Here is a 22,300-nt window from a genome sequence, read left to right on the forward strand (position 1 = left end):
AATATGCGATTATCCACAGTTAAGTCAAACAGCCCATCTACAAGGCACAAACTCCTGCTTTTTCAGATAGAAGCAAATGTTAAAACATGTGTTATGGGTCTTTAAAGGGTGCCTGAACTCCGAGAACTATGGGGGGGATGCTTTAATTGTATATATATATATATATATAGACCAAATTACTTACGGTAACGTCTTTTCCAGTAGTCGCGAAGACAGCACCCCTAATGAGACTTGTCTCCCTCCAACACACGGACAGGAATCTGCAAAAGATTTAAATTTGCATAATAGGCGGCCCCAGTATATAAGGCATTAGTCATCAATTACCTTCAGTTCTATACAAAAGACACGGACACCGTAATAATGCTCATATAATCTTTAATTTTTTTTTTATTTTTTTTTTTACCCAGGGTGGGTTGTAGGGGTGCTGTCTTCGCGACTACTGGAAAAGACGTTACCGTAAGTAATTTGGTCTTTCCCAGTACGTCAGCTCAGACAGCACCCCTAATGAGACGATATACACGATATAGAAATTCAGGGAGGGACTACAGCCTGCAGAACTTTTCTGCCAAAGGATAGGTCAGAATTAGCCAAAACATTAAGCCTATAGTGCTTCACGAACGTGTTCTGGCTGGACCAGGTTGCTGCCCTGCATATCTGCTCTATCGAGGCTCCTGCCCTCTCTGCCCATGAAGTTGATACAGCTCTCGTGGAATGTGCTTTTACTGGGAAGGACAGCTGCCTGCCCTGTATTTGATAAGCTTCAGTAATCGCTTGTTTGATCCATCTTGCAAGTGTTGGTTTAGAAGCTTTACTTCCCCTGGCATTCCCTGAGAAGATTACAAACATTGCCTCGGTCTTCCTCCAGGATTTTGTCCTTTCCAGGTATTGAAGCAAGCATCTTCGAACATCTAAACAATGAAGCGTCCTTTCTTTGTCATTCGCTGGATTATCACAAAAGGAAGGAATGAACAATTCTTGCGATCTGTGAAACTTAGATACTACTTTAGGCAAAAAAGCAATGTCCAATCGTAGGGTGATCCTATCCTCTGAGACCACACAATACGGCTCTTTTATGGATAGGGCCTGCAACTCTCCCAATCTTCTTGCGGTTGTGATTGCCAAGAGGAATGATGTCTTTAAGGATAAAAACTTATCAGATGCTTGATCTAAAGGTTCAAATGGAGGTTTACATAAACCTTGCAACACAATATTCAAGTCCCAAGGAGGTATCCTTGTTCTCACCACAGGCTTAATTCTCTTTAATGCCTCAAAGAAACGTATAACCAACTCCTCCTGGGCTAATCTTCTCTCCAGGAAAACGCTCAGAGCAGACGTCTGGACTTTTAGGGTGCTGGTACTGAGCCCCTTCTGGAACCCAGATTGTAAAAATTCCAGGACTGAAGCCAGGGAATTGTTGACCATTGATCTCTCAACACACCACTCATTAAAGATCTTCCAGGTTTTCTGATAGATCTGACGAGTCACCTTCTTCCTACTCTGGATTAAAGTGCCAGCCAATTCATCTGAGAAACCTCTTGCCTTTAACAATCCCCATTCAGGTTCCATGCCGTAAGATGCAGAAGCTCCGGATTTTGATGAAAGAATGGCCCCTGAGACAGAAGCTCCGGATGAGGAGGAAGATTGATTGGTTCTGATACCCTCAAGGCTTGAAGTAACGTGAACCAGGGTCTCTTTGGCCAGAATGGCGCAATCAGAATAACTCGTGCTTGGTCCTGTATAATCTTGTTCAAAACCCTGGATAACAGCGGTATTGGAGGAAACGCATACATCAAATGGAAGCCCCAATTCACTGAGAAGGCGTCCACTGCCCAAGGATTGTCTTTCGGGTGGAGGGAACAGAACTTCCGACACCTGGCATTCTCCTTCCTTGCGAATAAGTCTATCTCCGGACATCCCCAATGAGATGTAATTTCCAGAAGAATCTGAGGATTGACTGACCATTCGTTCTGATCCAAAGCTTTCCGACTTAACAAGTCTGCCAGGTGATTTGAGGTCCCTTTCAAGTGGACTGCCCTCAACGATTCCAGATTTGCTTCCGCCCATCTGAGAATGCGACCCGATTGGCACCACAGCAGGTGACTCCTTGTTCCTCCTTGACGGTTCACATAAGCCACCACACTGCTGTTGTCTGATCTTATTAGAACATGATGGCCCTGGATCTGGCTGCTGAAAAACTGTAAGGCCTGCCATACTGCTTCGAGCTCCCTGCTGTTGGAGGAGCTTGATTTCATCTGGTCTGACCACTGACCCTGAGCTGGTCGAAAGTCCATGTGGGCCCCCCATCCCCACGCACTGGCATCCGTCGTTATCGTCGTCTGAGATGGATAATTCCAGAGACGACCCACGGATAGATGCTTCTTGATCTGCCACCACATCAAGGATACCTTGATACTGTGAGGAATCATCACCGCCTTGTCTAGGGAACTTGATCTCCTGTTCCAGTTCTTTAGAATCCACACTTGTAATTCCCTTGAGTGCAGCTGGCCCCACTGAACTGCCGGGAATGAGGCTGTTAAGTGACCCAATGTGGCCATGGCCCTTCTCAGCGAGACTGATCTTGATTTCTGAAAAGAAAGAACAGTATTTAGTATAGAAGAAATCTTCTTATCAGTCAGAAAAATTCTTTCATTAACAGTGTCAATGTTGAACCCTAGATATTCCATAGATTGACAAGGGGTCAGAGAGGATTTCTCCCAGTTGACAAGCCAACCCAGGGACTGCAGGAATGAGAGACATGAGTCCAAATGGGCATACAGTAACCTCTCAGAGGAACCCCAAAGCAATAAGTCATCCAAATAGGCAATAACATTAACAGACTTCAGTCTTAGAACTGCTAAGACCTCTGACATGACTTTAGTAAACAACCAGGGCGCAGAGGATAGCCCGAAAGGAAGAGCATTAAATTGAAAATGTCTTACCTTTCCGTCCAACTGGACTGCAAATCTGAGGAATTGCTGAGAGGAGAGATGAATGGGAATATGCAGGTACGCATCTTTCAGATCCAGAGATGCAAGGAAACTGTCCTTCTGTAAAAGATGAATCACAGAAATAATGTTGTTCATTCTGAACTTCCTGTACTTTACTGACTTGTTTAGATCTTTTAAGTTGAGAATGAAGCGAAAGCCTCCTTGTGACTTTGGAACAAGAAATACTGGAGAGTAAAACCCCCGGCCCCTTTGACATGAGGGGACCTCCCGAATTACCCTTTTGAGAAGCAAGGATTTTACTTCGGCCTGAAGGGCTAGTTGTTTTGTATGTCCTAATGGCAGAGGAGTGACAAAGAACTTTTGGGGAGGTAACATTTCGAACTCTATTTTGTATCCTTCCAGGACAATGTGCAGAAGCCATGGGTTTGTGAAGTACTGATGCCATATTTCGTAAAAGTGGGCTAACCTCCCTCCCACTGGAAGCCTGATGTCATTGTTTTGTAGTCTTGCTAGTTGAGGGGGGATTGGGCTTCCCTCTCTGGTTTCTGTAAGGAGCCCACCTCTTTCTGGAGGTGGTGGGGCGCTCATTGGATTCTGACTTTGGGGGCCCGCGAAAGGACCGTTTGTATTGAAAGGACCTTCTCTTAGTGGGGAAGTTTTTCTTAGTGTCAGCGGTTCTATCTAAGGTCTCATCAAGTTTTGACCCAAACAAAAGACCCCCTTCACAGGGAATACCACAAAGTCTTGATTTAGAGGAATTATCACCCCCCCAAGTCTTTACCCAAACCCCTCTTCTAGCGGAATTTACTAAAGCAGTTGTTCTTGCAGTTAATTTCACAGTGTCATCAGCAGCATCAGTGAGATAGTCCGTAGCATTAAACAGATTTGGGAAGTCATTAAGTATCTCCTCTCTCGGTACACCTGAGGCAATCTTGGATTGTACATCCAAGAGCCATGTTTTCAAAGATCTCCCTACTGCGGTGGAAGCCACTGCCGGCTTAAATGTTAATGACGATGATTCCCAGGCCCTACGAAGGATATTGTCCATCTTCTTGTCAATGGGATCCCTAAGATTGCCAAAATCTTCAAACAACAAGTCAGTCTTCCTTGAAACCCTTGATAATGACGGATCTAGCTTAGGCGGAGGTCCCCAAAAAACCTGGTCATCCGGACTAAAAGGATAGCGACTAGACATAGATCTAGGCCAAAAGGCTCTTCTCTCAGGACTATCCCATTCTCTCTTAATCACGGACTTCAGAGAGGAATGAACAGGAATAAATTGAGATTGGGGATCCGTCAAACTTTCATACATCTGATCAAGGGCTGTCAAGGATCTCTGCTCAGTCTTTATACCCATTGATTTATGCATGGCAGCAATAAAGTCTTTCATAAGCTCAGGAGAGAAGGCAAACCTATGTGGTCTGCTTCCCTTAATCACTGCCTCCTCCTCAGAAATTTCCTCAAATGCAGAAATCTCTCCCTCTGAAAGTTCAGATTCACCCAAATCTTCCCCCGACCTCTTTCTCTTAGTTCCCAGAGGAATAGGAAGGGCGGCACCTGATCCAGCTGGAGACATAGCAGCAGCAGGAGGATTCGTAACAACTATTCCAGACATGCTTGCAATAGGATCCCCAGGCAACACAACAGGCACAGTAGAAATATTAGAGGTAGAAGCAGTGCTCATAGCCGAATCCTTTATCTCCTTAATAGCAGTAGACATCTCTGCTCTCATCCAGCCCATTAAGTCTTTAAACACAGCAGGAGACTCATTCTTTACAATCTTATCAGTGCAATATTGGCATAATTTCTTAGAGGAGGTAGAAGAGATGCGATTGTTGCAGATAGCACATTTTTTCTCAACCTTGGTGTCTGTGCGCTTGTCCTGACTGGAGTGCGCACTCGATTTATCAGATCTTTTGGGCTAAAACACAAACAAACAAATCTAAATTAGCCAAGAACCCCCATGAAATAAGTCATAGAAAAAACTAGCTAAGCAGTGTGCATATAACCACTTGCCAGAGGGGTTTCGGAGCCAGACTCCACAGATAATGCTGGAGAGGGTCCTACAGCGTCCTCCATGATCCCAGCTTACAACACATCTGAGACCAGGATTTGAGAGGCTAAAATACCTGCTCCTGAAGAATTTGCATAATCCCCAGCTGAAGCAGCTCACCGCCGCGGCCCCTGCCGCCTGCTGCACTTCCGGGTCACGTGGGACGCCAGCGTCGTGACCACTTCCGGATTTCCGCATCGGAAGTTTCCATTGCGTGCCCCTGCACGCATAAAAACGCCGCCTTCCTAGGAGAAGCCTCCTAAGTGCTGCCAGGCTTCACACCGCTCCCCCTGAAGCGGACTGCCCAGGAAAACCTCCGCAACAGAGCCCCAGCCGCCTGACTAGATGGCTCCCTGGAGACCTCTCACTCCTTCACGTCCGGACAGGAAACTAGAACTGAAGGTAATTGATGACTAATGCCTTATATACTGGGGCCGCCTATTATGCAAATTTAAATCTTTTGCAGATTCCTGTCCGTGTGTTGGAGGGAGACAAGTCTCATTAGGGGTGCTGTCTGAGCTGACGTACTGGGAAATATATATATATATATATATATATATAGCATACCAGTTCAGTTGCCTGTCTGTAAAGGTGGCAATGGATGATACAACAAATTTGTTCAATTCGAAAACTTTTCATTCAATAGACAAGTCTTAATCAGTTTAGGAGAAAATTCTATAAAAGGTCTGTGTAAAATTCTTTTTGATCGATCTATAAAATCAATCATATAGCTACTGGTACTTCACATCTCGAGTGTGTATGCTCTGAAGTGGTTTTAGAATTGAACACCATAATCAAATTGAACACCATGCCCTATCAAACATTCATAAATAAAAATATTTGTAATAGTAAGGCCTCTTCCCCAGCTTCGCGTTACTGGTTGCGTTTGCAGCAATGTACATTATGTGCATATAGACTATACGCTGTGATGTTTCCAACCATGTGTTGCGATTGAGTGCAGTAACAACACATGGTTGCATGCAATGTTGCCCAAACGTAGTGCAATCCCATTCATTATAAATGGATGGGGTCTGCACTGCATCAGAGAGCAATGCAAGTACTATGCATTGCTGACGGCCACCTGGAAAGGAAGGAAGTGGGAAGCGGCATTGGCTGCTATACTGGACAGAGGAGAGTAGAGTTTGTCAGTGGAATGGGCGAGAGGTGAGAGAGCATGGCTAAAATCCCAGGAGGTACAGCACACGTGTGGAACTCAGCCCTTGAGGGCCAAATCCATGCCATTGTTTAGGGTAGACTGAGAAATAAAGTAATGTGTTCTACCTGATGAACAACACCTTTCCTGATTAAGTCTCGTCAATTAGTTTGAGATGTGCCAAAAATGTGTGAGGACCTTGGCCCTCGAGGACTGGAGTTCGACAACTGTGTGGTACAGTAATAAGCACAGGTTTTCTTTTGGCACAATTGGTTAATGAACCTTATTATGGCCACCTTTCAGCTCATCTACGGATCTAGCACTTTGCGTCAAGACACTAGCAACAAGTATGCAGCTGGTGGAGTTACACACCATGGGCTTGATTCACAAAGCGGTGCTAACTGTTAGCACGCCTGTGAAAACACTCTTAGCACGTCTAAACGAGCTTTTCGCGCGCAAAACTTTACGCGCACACTGCACAGAGCCCATTAAAACCTATGGGATTTAGCGCGCGATCTGATTCAGAAATTCGGTGCTAACCTACTTAGCACCCTGGTTAGCACGTCTAAAGACTTTAGACGTGCTAAGTAGGTTAGCACCGCTTTGTGAATCAAGCCCCACATCTGCACAGAAGTCCTGAATTTGTGATTCAAAAAGAATGTATGTATGGCAAAGTATTAGCAGAACAACTGAGGAAGTAACATTTTAAAAGGCAAATTTGGTGATAACGTCAATACCTCTTTCAGTGTACCCTTAAAGTAACCACAAAAATTAGTTTGATCCGGTGCACAGGTCATTAATGATTAGTTCACCCAGTTTTTAACTGGGGAAGGCATGCCCACAAAGCAATTTTCCAGCCAGAGAAGAAAAAGTGAGCACCACTCTATGAACTATAAAAATGAAAAAAACTTTATTGATCCAAATCACATAATTCCATAAACTGGTATCTCCTCTACCCCAAACCTCCCCCCATAAAATTCTATGCAGGGCTAACTGCAGGAGCGCTCCTCACGCACGCCTCACATTCGTGTAATTGTCCAGATCAGCCGATCTTTTATAGGACTGCATAAGTGTAAGAGAATAAAGAGCTTGCTGCCAAAGCCGTTTAAACCACTTAATCTAACAATGATGGAATAATGGAAAACTCCAGGTAGTAACACTAAGCGTGAATCAATTAACTCCTCGGTGCAGACAGACTAAAAAGTAAATGGACAATAGTTAAAATCTTCAGTATGCGGAGATAGATAGAGAAAGAGAGGGAGGTGTGGTGTATAGCAAGTACATTCAAAGCGAGGCTTGGTTCTGCCAAAAAGATGTAAGAGAGAAGGGAAGACCCACCAGCCCACAGCCACAGCGTCATCACACTGAGGAAGCCCAGGTGATGTGGGCGTGGTAATGTAATTGTAATGCTATTAATGTTCTATTCATTTTCCATACTACACATACAATTCATTATCTCATAAGGTTTTTTTTTCGCTTTAGTGTAACTTTCAACCTTCAAACCTTTTTACTGTTGTCAGTGCTCCTTTTAGGGACACTTTCTCTAACATCCTGGAAGTGAAATCATTGATTTCAATCTGGCCAAAAAACAATAAAAAAAGGTTCTGCATCACAGAGTGGGGAAGAGGGAAATACTCTCTAACCAGATATTTATTGCCAAGTCCTGATTCCTAATACAGTCACACTAGAAATAGAAAGCAATGAGCCTGATAGAGAAGTCACACAGATTATTACAATGCTAGTGACAGCTACCCAAACAGTAACACAAACACTCGCCAGCAAAGCAACCCTGGCAATCAAGGGAAGTACTGCTCCGTGAAATGTTGCCGATTGACTCTGCCATCCATTTATGGCATTCAGGTGATTTCTCTTTTGCTAAGCAAGGAATCACCCATCAGTCAGAGGCAGAAAGCTAAGCTGTGTTCACATAAATGTAGGTAGCTGGGCTGTACTGAGTTACAGTGCAATATAAATCAACCCATTCTCCACAGTGCCCTGTACCATGCACTATATTGCACAAAAAATAGGCCCGGCAATGCATTTCAACAACTAACTAAATAGTGTTTTTACACATAGTGTCAATGATGCCATTTAAATATGCCGGCATCTTGCCTAGTGTGCATATTTTCAAGTATAGAAATTTATGCAAGTTAAGCGAGACATGAAACTAACGGGGGGGTGGAGGAACGGAGTTTTGACTTTTGCTTCAACATGTACAGTGCAGCAGACAAAGCCCTACATGTGCACTTTGCCATTCGTGTCATCCTGTACTTGACCACCTCTTGGTTAACTCTATATATGAACAATGTAAAACTAGAGAACCTGGCGCTCAATACAAGATCAATGTGATCCAAAAATGTATAAGAGTCACTGATAATGCAACAACGTCTCATATACCAATTCAAGTATAGTTCCTCTGAACGTGGCTGTACCTCTTCCCAAACAATGGTATGTCCGTTCACTGGTAAATATATATAACAGAGTACCTCTCTTGAATATAGATGGCCAATACCCTCATGTAGGGAAAACCCTGATCATCCAGTCCGTTTCGGCGTGTGTGGAGAAGTTCCTATTCCGCGTTGCTAAGATCCAAGCCCACGCGAGGATGCTGAGACAAACTCCGTCAACTTCACTACCGGCAGAAGTTGACGGAGTTTGTCTCAGCATCCTCGCGTGGGCTTGGATCTTAGCAACGCGGAATAGGAACTTCTCCACACACGCCGAAACGGACTGGATGATCAGGGTTTTCCCTACATGAGGGTATTGGCCATCTATATTCAAGAGAGGTACTCTGTTATATATATTTACCAGTGAACGGACATACCATTGTTTGGGAAGAGGTACAGCCACGTTCAGAGGAACTATACTTGAATTGGTATATGAGACGTTGTTGCATTATCAGTGACTCTTATACATTTTTGGATCACATTGATCTGATATTGAGCGCCAGAGGTGCTCTAGTTTTACATTGTTTCTCCTTTCTAGGGCTTGGGGACTGGCCTTGAGTACACCTGTGCTGCTCTGTATCTACCTTTGCGCCAGTGCCCATTCCCTTTCACATACTCTATATATGAACAGCTCAGCAGTAAATGTATTTGGCCATGTGCATCATCCCTAAATTGTCTTACAGCAAGAATAAAAAAATTGTGCATGTCAAGAAAAAGCAGTTTAACAAAACACATACAGCCAGGAGCCAGTGCTCGGATACAATGTGGATGCCACTTCTTTCTTTTACAGACTTGTATTCCCGATTGGTGTCACTTTGTCTTCCTTGATAAATGAAATGCGTTACACTCTCATCAAAGGACCATCTGCCATAAACAAAAACACTCATTATTAAACAGCAAAGTAGTGTTCTGCATCATAGCTTTCTGTATAAAAATATAAAACATTACCCTGTATGCAAGTACGCTCACAGCGACACTGCCTGCCCTGCAACCCCAAGTGGCAATACTAGGATCAAGTCTTATGTTACTGCAGACATTAAACTAACAATGCATGAACAGCAGCAGCATCAAGCACTCAGCTTGCTTTATTGTAACACACAGAGCACACTTACTGCTATAACATTAAAGGGAACCTAAACTGAGAGGGATATGGAAGTTTCATTTTAAACAATACCAGTTGCCTGGCAGTCCTGCTGATCTTTTTGGCTGCAGTGGTGGCTGAATCGCACACCTGAAACAAGCATGCGGCTAATCCAGTCTGACTTCAGTCGAGCACCTGATCTGCATGCTTGTTGAGGGGCTGTGGCTAAATGTATTAGAGACACAGGATCAGCAGGAGAGTCAGGCAACTGGTATCATTTTAAAAGGAAAAATCCATATCCTTCTCAGTTTAGGTTCCCTTTAAAGGACCACTATCGTAAAAAAAAGTAGGCAGTTAAAATCTGACAGAACCGACAGGTTTTGGGCCAGTCCATCTCCTCATGGGGGATTCTCAGGGTTTCTTTGTTTTCAACAGCATTTCCTGAACAACAGTTGCAAAGTCTAACTGACAAAATAGTGTGCAAGTGATAAGGGAGGCTGGCTGGTATCTTACTATATTGGCAGTTAAACTGCTGTTCAGAAAATGCTGTCGAAAACAAAGAAAACCTTGAGAATCCTCCATAAAGAGATAGAGTAGTCCAAAACCTGTAGGTTCTGTCACATTTTAACTGCCTACTTTTTTGTGATAGTGGTCCTTTAAACGCAATTGTAATACAAACTGAATGACGCCTGGTATTGGCATAGGTATTGACAAGTGACCCCTCACACCCAGGCCACTGCTTTTTCATCCCACTACCATTGGGCCGGAGACTTCGGGCCATCCCCACCAAGACCACCAGACATAGGAACTCTTTCTTCCCTTCGGCCGTGGGCCTCCTGAACTCCCTTAACATTCTCCCACCCTCTATCAGTGCCCTACCAACTGCAAAGTAGAGGTCTGCAAAAAGGTATACGTTTTCTATTTCGAACAACCAGTCACCAGCCACCACATTTATACTGATTGACTTTCCCTGCACCTTTTTGGTAGACTTCAGCAGTGCGTCTGGAAAGATGCATACTGACGCTGAATGTATATTTGCGTACCTACATATTTGAGCATTTTTGTTTTACTGTCATGTTCTTATTGTATTGCCTTTTGTCTATGTACCTCTCGGAAGCTATGTATGTGTTGTGCCAAACCCAATTCCAGGCATGACTCAGTCATGCTTGGCGAAATAAACGATTCTGATTCTTTACCACCAATAGTGTTCTGTGGGTCTATAGTCTTACACTTTAACCAATTCACCCCAAAGACGTTTTTACCCTAACAGACAAGAGCGATTTTCCCCTTTTCGTGCTCATCCCTTTCATTTGCCAATAGGTTTAATCACTACTAATTACAATGAAATGATCTATATCTTGTTTTTTCACCACCAATACTGTACATAAAACCCACACATTTTATCTGCCTATTTGTTCTGGTTATCACAAGATTTTAATTATGTCCCAAGTACAAAGTATGTTGACAAGCTAGTATTTGGAAATAAAGGAGTCTTTTTTTGGGTGGGTTTTTTCCCCACAATTCTGGATGCGCGGGGACGCGTGGGCACGCGCGGGAGCGCACAGCAACACTGACTTATAAAAACGTCCTGGAGCCATTAAGAGGCTCTAGCAGGACATTTTTACAAGTCAGGTTGTCATAAAGTGGTTAATTCTGAAATTAACTTCTCTAAGTCAACATAAAAAGTACATCGACTGATATACATTACCCAATATTGTAGCTTCATCTATCTGGGCAATATGTCTACCCCACAAGTGAGGTATAATTTTGCAGTTAGGGCATTTTCTTACAAAGGGTTGTCCCAGGTCAATAGGGAATCATTGGTTCTATTGAATTGCCACAAATCTTTATCTAATAGCTCTTCTATTTGATCCCATCACTGATCCTTCTAGAATCAGGATTTTAAACTGTTGGGATAAATAACTTTATCAGATGGTTATTACATTACTATCAAATCCTTGTGTTCCATTTTCTGTCCACTCTCATAACTTGGGTGACCTATAACGCCTATCCAGGTGATCTTAGGACTATATGAAGAGTGGATGATCTATGGTGTCCACTGCAGAAGCACCTGTTAGGAGCTTACATAACCTCCTATTGGAAAGTGTTCTTACCTACCAGTATGTAACAGCATCATTAGAATTAATTATGCATGCCTCATTACCTTATGGTGAACACTTGGCCATACATGCTTTATACCCAGCCTGGTCCAGTTCCTGGTTATGTCACTATTAAAGAGCTATTGCCGGTTTAATTGACCATAGCCATCATGATTCTGTAGACATTGGAGCAATATTATCTGCATCACAGCTCCATCAGGTGTCTTCCCTCATATGTCTACCTTTGCAGTTTTTACCTTATATTCCCACTATGATCCCAAGCCCTCGAACTGTATAGGGGAGAGACAGGGCCACTAAACATTAGGAAACCGTATAAGGGATGGAGGGCATTAGACATCAAAAAACTGTATAAGGGAGGTAGGAGGCTATAAGACACCAGGGTACCATATAGGACAGGAAGAAAGACCACTAGACACCAGGGAACTTCATAAGGGATGGTGGCCATTGGACACCAGGGAACTGTATATGGGAGGGTGGTCATGAGACACCAGGGAACCGCATAAGGGATAGTGGCCATTAGACACCAGGGAACCGCATAAGGGATGGAGGTGGCCACCAGACATCAAGGTTGCCCCACGACTTGGTCCCAATTTTGACCCACTGTGTATTGGAGTTTGATACCTCCTGTATTATAGTGATCATATATTCTAGAAGATACGTCTGAGACACGTCTAGTGGCATACTTTTCATTCAGTCCGCCATTTTGTTTGTTGTATTCCTGAGCAAGCATTTCCATTATTAATAACATTTTTTACAATCTACCCTGTTACATTTATAACAAACTGCACAGTAAATAATAATAATAGAAGCAAAGTCAGCATAGCCTTGGTAAAGGGCCTGCATATATTATTCCACACTGTACCTGTATTCTGCTCCAAGAGAAGCAGCTACACCATTCAGTTCTCCTTGCCGTTTGCTAAGTTTCTTGCTGACGCAAATAACTACATCACTGAGAATTCTGGGTTCATTCTCTACCTATAACAAAACAGGAGCCAGTTCACGAAAAGCATTAATAAAGAACGGACATCAGCCTCTATAACTGATAGAATATAGATCATCTACACAGCAATAGAGGTGTGCAATACGCCATCCAATAACACTGACATACTGTATAATCCTCCGACAAACAACAAAATGATGTGCCAACTGGCAGCCTGGCAACTACAAGAAATGTACAATTTAGCAGAACGGTAAAGGTGATAATGGCACTAAGGATGATATGCACATCTAAATGCATGCAAGCTGCAAAGCACCTAATGTGAACAAACAGCCTAAGGCCAGAAACCCACTAGAAACGATTTTCTGAGCGCTTTGCGATTTGAAAACTCTTGCTAATGTAATGCTATGGGTGTGATCCCACTTGAGCTATTTGATTTTATAAAAATTCCCCATAGCATTACATTAGCAAGAGGTTTTTTAAAACACTAGCGACTAGAAATCGCTCCTAGTGGGTTTCTAGCCTAACTCATGCCTCAGAAGAGACCTGCTGGTGAAACCCGCATTTCAACCAGCTATGCTGCCCTGATTGTGACTATTGATGCTACAATCGACTATTTCAAGACATGCTTGTTCTTGCTACAGTGTAATGACTGAAGCAGCACAAAAGGATGGGAGTACTGTAGGAATGACCTGGATGGGAACAATCCTTTATGGTGCTAAGAACGCAAGAAAGACTATCCCGAGCCATACAGATTCTCCAGAGGCAGGACTCTCATCCCTGTCAGTAGTACAGTTCACCCATTTACATTCAACAGCACTGAAGGGGAACCAGGACACCACCATAAACCATAACCCCCTGGCTTATAGTGAGATTGTTATGACAGAAATTGGGAGTCATTACTGATGATGTTGTTTCTTATTCCTTTAGAATTTGCTAGCTGTCATGCTTGACTATATGCGTTTTATTCTAGGTTAATTGCACTAGAAAAGACAGCTAGGAAAATACTTCAGAAACTTCAAGTCAGCAAGGCCCATATACACTACGGACTGACTAGTTAATACCAGATGCATATACAGTACTATACTGCATGTTAATATATGAAGCCATCCATATGTCCATTGTGGTTTAGTGACGCTTCATACAAGTACTCTTTGCCTTAACATTGAACCAGTTTATGTAGCTACTGAATCATGAATAGATTATCTGCTCCTCAGCCAGGATTAAAAATGTTACAGTTAGACTTACCGGTAACTATTTCTAGACGTCATACGGGACACTGGAGATGTGGCTCCGCCCATCCAATTAGTGGAAACCACCTGAAAGAGTAAAAAGAGTATTAATAGCCCCCACCCTCCCCTGGCTCCTCAGTGTAATGAAAGTAACTTCCAACTAAAACACAGAGAAGAGGAGAGGAAATAAAAGACACCTCAAAAGAAGTGTAACCCATAAACCCCCAATCCAATAGCCGTAAGAGAGTGCGACAGGAATAGAGGTGGGTCGGTGTCCCGTATGACGTCTAGAAATACAGTTACCGGTAAGTCTAACTGTAACATTCACTAGCCGTCATACGGGACACTGGAGAGATAAACAAGTAGTCTGAAAAGACATAACTAGGGAGGGCAACAACTGGAGCACTACTCTGCCAAAACGACACCGTACTACCGTCTTTCCCCCGAATTTAAGACATCCTCTGAAAGTAAGCCCTAGTAATTATTTCGAGTGTGTTCGAAATATAAGACCTACTCCTAAAATAAGCCCTAGTAAAAATTTTGCCTGTATCCCTCTAAAAGAAGTCCTAAGCGGCAGACCTGTTCTCCCCGTCCCCCCGCCTGCCCGCCCGCCCGCAGCCTCGCTTTACCTCCCGGCTGCTAGTGCTCCTGGCCCTGTCCTGCAGAGAATCCACATCCTCCTGTGTAATGCCGGCATAATTCACACACCGCAGATTAGCGGTGACGTCTGGTAAAGGCAGCTAATGTATCCAATGAGAGCGCTGCCCTATACAGGAAGTAATCTTTGTTTACTTCCTGTATAGGGCAGTAAATTCCCATGCAGAACAATTCTGCCACACAACCGCACTGGCCCTCAGAGCAGGATTGTCAATATCCATTATAAACCTACTGCATACATTTCTAAGATTTCAGCATCTCGAAATTGATTTTTATTTTTTACCCACCCTCCCTGAACCTTCCCTTTAATGTTGCAATAGCAACCTTTTTAGTTCTTGGCTTCTCCAAACATTATCCTATACCTCCCCCGCTTTACTTTCAGCTTGCTATGATATAGATAGCGGGAAAGGATAAAACACAGGTGAAATCACACTCTAAACTGCATAATATGAGTGTATATCCCTGCAAAAAAACACTATCAGTGCACACACCTCATCTGCTGGAACAGACTGGGAAGCCTCTTGCTTGTGATCCCATCTCTCCAGCATGGTCAATGCACTCACCTCTGCTGCTGGAACAGACTGGGAAGCCTCTTGCTTGTGATCCCATCTCTCCAGCATGGTTAATGCACTCACCTCTGCTGCTGGAACAGACTGGGAAGCCTCTTGCTTGTGATCCCATCTCTCCAGCATGGTTAATGCACTCACCTCTGCTGCTGGAACAGACTGGGAAGCCTCTTGCTTGTGATCCCATCTCTCCAGCATGGACAATGCACTCACCTCTGCTGCTGGACAGACTGGGAAGCCTCTTGCCTGTGATCCCATCTCTCCAGTATGGTCAATGCAGTCACCTCTGCTGCTGGAACAGACTGGGAAGCCTCTTGCCTGTGATCCCATCTTTCCAGCATGGGGGAGAACAACAGGAGCAGTTCCATTTCTTATGCTGCCTAGTTCTCTTATATTAGACTCCCCCACCAGCGCCAGCTTCCCAACCATCGCTTGTGGCCCAGGGATTTCCTGCATGCGCAGTGCTGCCAAGAGGATGCCAAGCAGCTGGGGGAGAGTCCCACGGTCCTTGCCCGCACAAACGCATACGGAGGGCAGAGGGATCGACCTCCGAACACCGCGTTCGGCAGAAAACCGGGTGCATAAAGAGACGCCACTTAGCGTTCACAACGATCACCCAAGCCACCCGGTCTTCTCTTGGCCTCACCACCTAGTGAAGCTAAAAAAATAATAAAAATTAAGGGAGCTACTCCTCTTCGGTGTTTCCGGGACGGAAACCAAATTAAACTGAGGAGCCAGGGGAGGGTGGGGGCTATTAATACTCTTTTTACTCTTTCAGGTGGTTTCCACTAATTGGATGGGCGGAGCCACATCTCCAGTGTCCCGTATGACGGCTAGAGAAAAGACACTACATAAAATAACTCACTTGTTTTTCCACGGGTCCTTTTAGCTGAGGGCTTGCTGTAAAAGCTGCAGTTTGCCGGTTGCTGTTAGCAAGAGCTACCTGCAAGTTTCTGCCAATTACTTCTGACAATGGGGTAATCTGCATCTTGTGCTTCTGGTTGGGACCACCTGGAGTTTCCAAAGCTGCCAGGGCATCCTGTTTCGATAAAGCACAATATTTTTGTCATTATATATGGTAATAAAAGAATGACCTATAAAAAGAACTACAGCAAACTATCATAAAAATACTTTTTTTTCGGATTCAGGTTGCCGGTAACAATATCACTTAAACATTCTAAACAAAATATTTACAGTTTACTTATTAGGAATATTTCTGTAAAATCATAACTATTACATTTAGAATGGTACAGAAGACTGGTTACTGTAACTAAATTGTTTTGACTAACATTGCAGCTAATGCAATCATGTGACATTGACTGATGGCTACTGGTAACAGCACTAGCTTTATGGCTTGCATCTGCACACCTTGTCCAATTCCACAGAATGTTTGTTCTAAATGTGTGAAAATCTACTGATCCACTTATGTCTGAAAGACAGATTGTTTATTGAGGAATTTAGGGCTGTGGAGTCGGAGTCAGAGTCGAGGAGTCGGGGTAATTTTTGCATACCGGGAGTCGGAGGTTCCATGAACTAAGGAGTCGGATGATTTTTGTACCAATTCCACAGCCCTGGTGGAATTCACAGTAAACCCGTACAGTGTATGTAATAAGCTAACATATACTGAAAAGCAAGCATGAAGAGGTGGTTCCATGCATTTTTTTAAGAACAATTAGGGCCTGTTTCCACTATACCTAGGTGAATCTGCATAGAAAAAAAAAAAAAGTAACCGCATTCGCATGTGTACGCAATTTTTTTTAATGTTATTCTACGGTTGCCATTCACTACTATCGACTTAGTTTGCTTAAACACTTATGCGTCTGCAAAAATGCATACGTGTTAAAACGAAGCAGCTTAAACCACGTGGAAAATTCTGACAGAGGCGGACAGCTTTTCTTCGTCTGCGGGGGTAAGCGAATTTCACCTGTAATGGAAACAGGGCCACTGACTTGTATAAAGACCCAAGTCAAAGCATGCAATTATTATGCTAGGTACAAACCATACAATTTTCTGGCAGATTTACCAGCCAGATTGATTATTTTCAACATGTCCGATCTGAATTTCAATCGATTTTTAGATTTTCCGATTGTTCTTTCGATCTATTTTCTGATCGATTTCCGTTCACTTCTATGGAAATCGATCAGAAAAATGAAAAATCGATTGAAATAATCAATCTGGCAGGTAAATCTTCTAGAAAATTGTATGGTATGTACCTAGCATTACACAATGCTTTCTTGTAGTCTGGTGAGTAAGACCAGAATATAACCAGCTAACTTTAAATCAAACCAGCAACTAAAGAAAATGAAAAGAAAAAGTGATTAAGGTCACAGTTACATAAAACATTTAAATCACATCAGCTGTAGCTATGACAGATCAGAGTGGGTTATCCCCATATCTCCTCTTATTGATAACACACAAACAAGAGTATACTTGGTACAACTATGACAGATCAGAATTTGCTTCACAGGTCTTAATAAAGGCAGCTGACATGAAAGACTGGCCATGACACGATGTCAAGCCATCCCATTTGCAGGCACATCCATCCCTATGTCCCAAATAATAATTCAGGGAAATAAATCTAATGATCCTCACACCTTTCCAGGAGAGCCGCTCTCTGTAAAACTGACCATTTTGTATCAGGAGGTGCCCAGGAGTAAGGTCTGCCATGTAGCTACAAAAGCACTGCAACATAACAGCCGCATAAGTTGTATAAAGGAGTGTCGAATGGATTTTGCTCACATACACAGTCCTGCTGTAGGTGAGGCAGTACATGTTAGAATGGCTGAAAAATAGATTGCTGTGGAGCCAGCGTATCAAAACCACTCTTGCTTGAAAGAGAGGAGTTCGAAAAGAGATCATAATTTCCAAGTACCCAGGGAGATCTGTTACATCAGAAGATCAGTTACTCATGCACACCGCCTAAGCTTACATTATTTTCCATTTAGGTGAGATACCTCAATGGCCAAGGTGCGGCCTGCAGTAAGGTGGTGGGAGTCTTTGACGAGTTGACTAGTATGGGGCCAAAAGTTAGGTAGAGGCCAGAGATGGGCTCAATCACCCCATCCTCATGCATCTTTCCTAGGATATGTGGAAGTTAAAATCTCCATACCAATCTAGTAGATCAACCATTGGGATTCTAAGGTTACAGAACCTGGGGAGATCCACCATTGTTCTGTGGAGAGCTGACCTACTAGCTTTAGTTGCCAGAAAGCTTTAGTTGCCAGAAGACGATACACCTTTGCTTCGCAACTGATCAAGAAGGGGGCACAGAGCCTGCCTATGTTACAGTGTTATAGTGTAAAGATCCTGAGCCTCCGTGTCAAGATCCTGAATCTCTGTGTCAAGCATTATTCCATCTTGGTATCTTGCTTTATCCATGAACTCTGTCAGTTATTAAATATGGCATGGAGTGCCGACTGAATCTGGTTTGCAGCCACCGATACTACCTTCACCCTAATGTTCCGGCGTCGTCCCCTAACATCCAGGTCTTGCAGATGCCTGTTCATTGCTATCAAGTTCTCAGAGTGGGTCACAACGGCCTGCTGTAGTTCATATGGCCACATCCCTGCAGTCACCCGCCCCTTCAATTTGGGAAACTATGCCCTGCTGTTCCTCCTTCATTTCTTGTACCTCCCTCAAATCCAGGGCCAGTGATGTTACGGCAGCCATTGTGGGCAGCTGCTGCTTCAAGTTCAGGATAGACCAAATGCTAACTGGATTGCTTTCTGTCTGCTTTCAGCGTGTTTTATGGAGGAGGTGGTCAGATTCTAGTGCTCAGGAATCAAGCTGCCATCTCCAGCACTCCGCAAGTCAAATTGTCTTTTGAGGTTACTGTGATGCTCTGATCAGAGTCCCCACAGTATATGACCGGAGCAAGCATCTATTCAACATCTGGGCAATCGCTCCTATGGCCCAGCAGGAGTAGGGAGAGTGTGGCAATCACTGCAGGTCTGGCCCACTCCCGGCTTAAAAGCCGGGACGTAGAGTAGCAGCTGCGGGCCGTCTGAGTGAAGGGTCGGTGCGGTAGTCACTGCGAAAAGGCGATTTTAAGTCCAAGAGCCCTAGGAGTCACAGCCTTCAGTGGTGGGATGGCAGAGGATCCCCCCAAACTGCAACACACCTGGGGAAAAGCAACCTGCAGGTAAAAGAAGACACTTGGCAGCAGAGCTCAAAGAGTTGCGCCTATTCAGGTCGCTGTGCTAACCAAACCCCCATGGATTATTTTAAAAACCCTCCCAAGGAACCAGAAGCTTGCAAATCAGGGTGCTCTGTAGATAAATAGCAGCTTCTGACTCCAATTCTGTAGCTCCAAAGCTTGACCAATACAATGCAGCTCTCTAGGGCTCACACTGCAAAAGCTCTAGTGATTCAAAACGCTCTTACTAATGCAGTGCTATGAAATCACATCACTGAACTGAGAACACACACACACAGCATTACATTAGCAAGAGCTTTAAAGATCATAAGCACTTAGAAAAAGCTCTTGCAGTGTGAACCAAGCCTAACCAATAAAAAGACACACCACGCAAGACAATTTAGAAAGCGGTTACACAGATTCCCATAGGTTCATGGCAGCTTAATCGATACCTGCTCTTGACCTTCAGAAACATGTGGGATGCAAAAGGAGTACTTGTGTTATTGGTAATCATGTAAGAGGACTTGAAAAAGTAAGTCTATGCAAACAGTACCTGAACATCAAAGGTTGGCTTGAAAAGTTTATCTTTGCATAGAAACTTTGAGGGTGTATCGAGATGAAGTGATGGCTCCCTCTTAGGTAATTTACTTTCACCACTGGGAGTTGGAATCTTCTTGTTGTGCCTAGAAAGTACCGACTGGAAAGCCTTGCTCTGAAAGCGATTCATATCTAATGGAGTGACTGCAGATTTCTTCAGGGCTTCTGGAGGATTAGATGGACGGTCTGGTGTATCCACTGATGGTATTGCTAACACTGGCTTATATGTCTGACTTACAAAGCTCTCCTCTTTGTCTACAAAAAAAAAAAAAAAAATATTGTAAAATATTGCAAGTAAGATAGAAAAAAAAATGTATTCACAAATACCTCAAGGGATTGATATGGAAGAAATCCCCAGATAGTGATATGGTGGGAAGCTTCTACAAGCAGATAACACTGCCAGCAAAAGCTAAATGCAAAACTCCAGGTCCTCATGAGTAGAGATGATCAATGAGATGCAAATGTTTTTTCCCCCGATTCCATACTAAATACAATCTGCAGTACATCTACATTTTATAGACCAGGACTGTCCAACTCCCGTCCTCAAGGGCCATAGCCATACCAATGTGTAGGATGGACAGAGAAATAGAAAAATGTGTTCTATTTGGTGAACCTCACCTTTCCCGATTTAGTCCCATCAAATAAGCTGAGCTGTACCAAAAATGTGTGAGGACCTTGTCCCTTGAGGACTGGAGTTGGGCAGTCTTGTCATAGACCATCACTACTCCACAGGCATGGGATGGGTGGGCCCATTTTCTATTACCCTGTAAGGTTTATAGTCTTGGTAGTTTAAAACGGTAGTACGGTAGTTTGAAAGAATATCCTTGAGTTCATAATATTAGAAACATAGCTAGCAACCACCTTCACCAGTGTTCTCCACAAGGTACCGATTCTCATCTGCCTTCTTGCCGGTTCTTGCACACTGCAGGAGCCAGGCCATGGTCACGGCAGGCAAGTTCCACTTCTTGGCTGCTTCATATTTGGAGCCTTCTGGATCTCGAAGCACAAGGTGAGTGCTGGCAAACATGCCTTTTTTTGGATTGGCCTTCCTTACAAAAAATTCCTGGACTCTGCAACATTCAAATTACCCAAGATTACCTTGCAAATACGTTTAAAATATATAGTGAATGAAAATAATAAACAGCATTAATTGCTACAAAAATGTGGGCATAATATTGTTGAAATTACCATGCTGTATAATGGGAAGGGGGCTTTGGGGGTTAATGACTTACTTGATCTGATGTTACTGGAACACAGCTGATGCTCTGCCCCCTGCTGAGGCCATGTTTCAAAAGTCTACAAAAGCTCTTCGGAAACCTCCGCCTGCGTTGCTGCGGTACACCCCCCAGCTCGCCAGTTACCACTTAGGTCGCAGCTAGCATGCTTGGGGGTGGGCTGCTGCAGCGGAGCTGGGGGTGACCAGAGAATCAACAGAGATGTGAAAAAAAAAACAAAAAAAAAAAAAATCATCGCGGATCCTATTTTGAAGGAGGCAGAGGGGATACCCCCATGAGTGAGTTATGGCAGATCAGGTATGTATTTAACCCTAAGAACCCCCAGTCCTGTTTTATTAAAACAGAGCCAGGAATAACAGGGGGGGTCTTTTTGCCTAAAGTACTCTTTAAATCGTACAATATATGGCATGTATAAAAGACACACTTACTTTGCTCCCAGAAGGCCTGCTAGGTAGACTAATGAGTCTCTTTCAGCCCCCATAAACTGGCTGACAGACAGGACACAGTCTTTCAGTGGTGTACTGCCTTCTGAATAGGTCACTGGCATAAAAAGGGCATTAGAATGGGGGTCCAAGAGCTTTTCCTGTTCTATACACATCCCCTGCAATGTGAAAAGGTAAGCATTAAGTTACACAGATGTATCTGAACAGCATTCTAAATTGTCAAATGTTTACCTGCACATGTAGGGCTAAATACTTGAAGTCATATTGACCCACAAAGATCCAACACTACTGCAACACTAAATAAAAGCTCCCCGTATTTTTTCCATGCACTAGCATAATTTACTCTCTGTTAATTCTCCATTATATTGGTGGGTACGGGGCTTAACCGCTTCCCTACCCTAGGTTATTTCCCCTTAACCACCCTGGCGTTCTATTAAGATCGCCAGGGCGGCTGCATGAGGGTTTTTTTTAAATAAAAAAAAAAAAACTATTTCATGCAGCCAACTGAAAGTTGGCTGCATGAAAGCCCACTAGATGGCGCTCCGGAGGAGTTCTTCTGATCGCTTCCGGCGGCCAAAAGTAACACGGAAGGCCGCAATGAGCAGCCTTCCGTGTTTGGCTTCTCCTGTCGCCATGGCAACGAGCGGAGTGACGTCATGGACGTCAGCCGCCTCCGATCCAGCCCTTAGCGCTGGC

The 22,300-nt window shown here is 43.7% G+C and overlaps 2 protein-coding genes across 2 annotated transcripts in view; both read right to left on the reverse strand.

The window, feature by feature from the left end:
* The window catches only part of LOC137543709 (DNA topoisomerase 2-binding protein 1-A-like), a gene marked incomplete at its 5' end in the record, with an annotated part of 41,545 nt that extends 19,783 nt beyond the window's left edge, over positions 1 to 21,762 (reverse strand). Inside the window, 6 exons of the mRNA XM_068264832.1 lie at positions 9,339 to 9,465; positions 12,665 to 12,777; positions 16,060 to 16,233; positions 19,883 to 20,181; positions 20,788 to 20,996; positions 21,590 to 21,762. Of these exons, the coding sequence (XP_068120933.1) occupies positions 9,339 to 9,465; positions 12,665 to 12,777; positions 16,060 to 16,233; positions 19,883 to 20,181; positions 20,788 to 20,996; positions 21,590 to 21,762 (1,095 nt within the window). The remainder of the gene's footprint in view (positions 1 to 9,338; positions 9,466 to 12,664; positions 12,778 to 16,059; positions 16,234 to 19,882; positions 20,182 to 20,787; positions 20,997 to 21,589) is intronic.
* LOC137543707 (uncharacterized) lies at positions 532 to 3,393 on the reverse strand. The gene is made up of 2 exons (XM_068264829.1): positions 2,940 to 3,393; positions 532 to 2,585 (listed from the first exon to the last, which is right to left on the reverse strand). The coding sequence occupies exons 1-2, from the start codon at positions 3,391 to 3,393 to the stop codon at positions 532 to 534; spliced, it is 2,508 nt and encodes an 835-aa protein (XP_068120930.1).
* Positions 21,763 to 22,300: the final 538 nt, after the last annotated feature.

Source organism: Hyperolius riggenbachi, unplaced genomic scaffold (genome assembly GCF_040937935.1).
Source record: "Hyperolius riggenbachi isolate aHypRig1 unplaced genomic scaffold, aHypRig1.pri scaffold_173, whole genome shotgun sequence".
NCBI classification, from domain to species: domain Eukaryota; kingdom Metazoa; phylum Chordata; class Amphibia; order Anura; family Hyperoliidae; genus Hyperolius; species Hyperolius riggenbachi.

Coding starts and splice junctions, on each gene's coding strand:
- LOC137543707 (XM_068264829.1), bottom strand. CDS start 3,393: ATGGCATCAGTACTTCACAAACCCATGGCTTCTGCACATTGTCCTGGA. Junction 2,586..2,939: donor CAGTCCAGTTGGACGGAAAG/GTAAGACATTTT, acceptor CTTTCTTTTCAG/AAATCAAGATCAGTCTCGCT.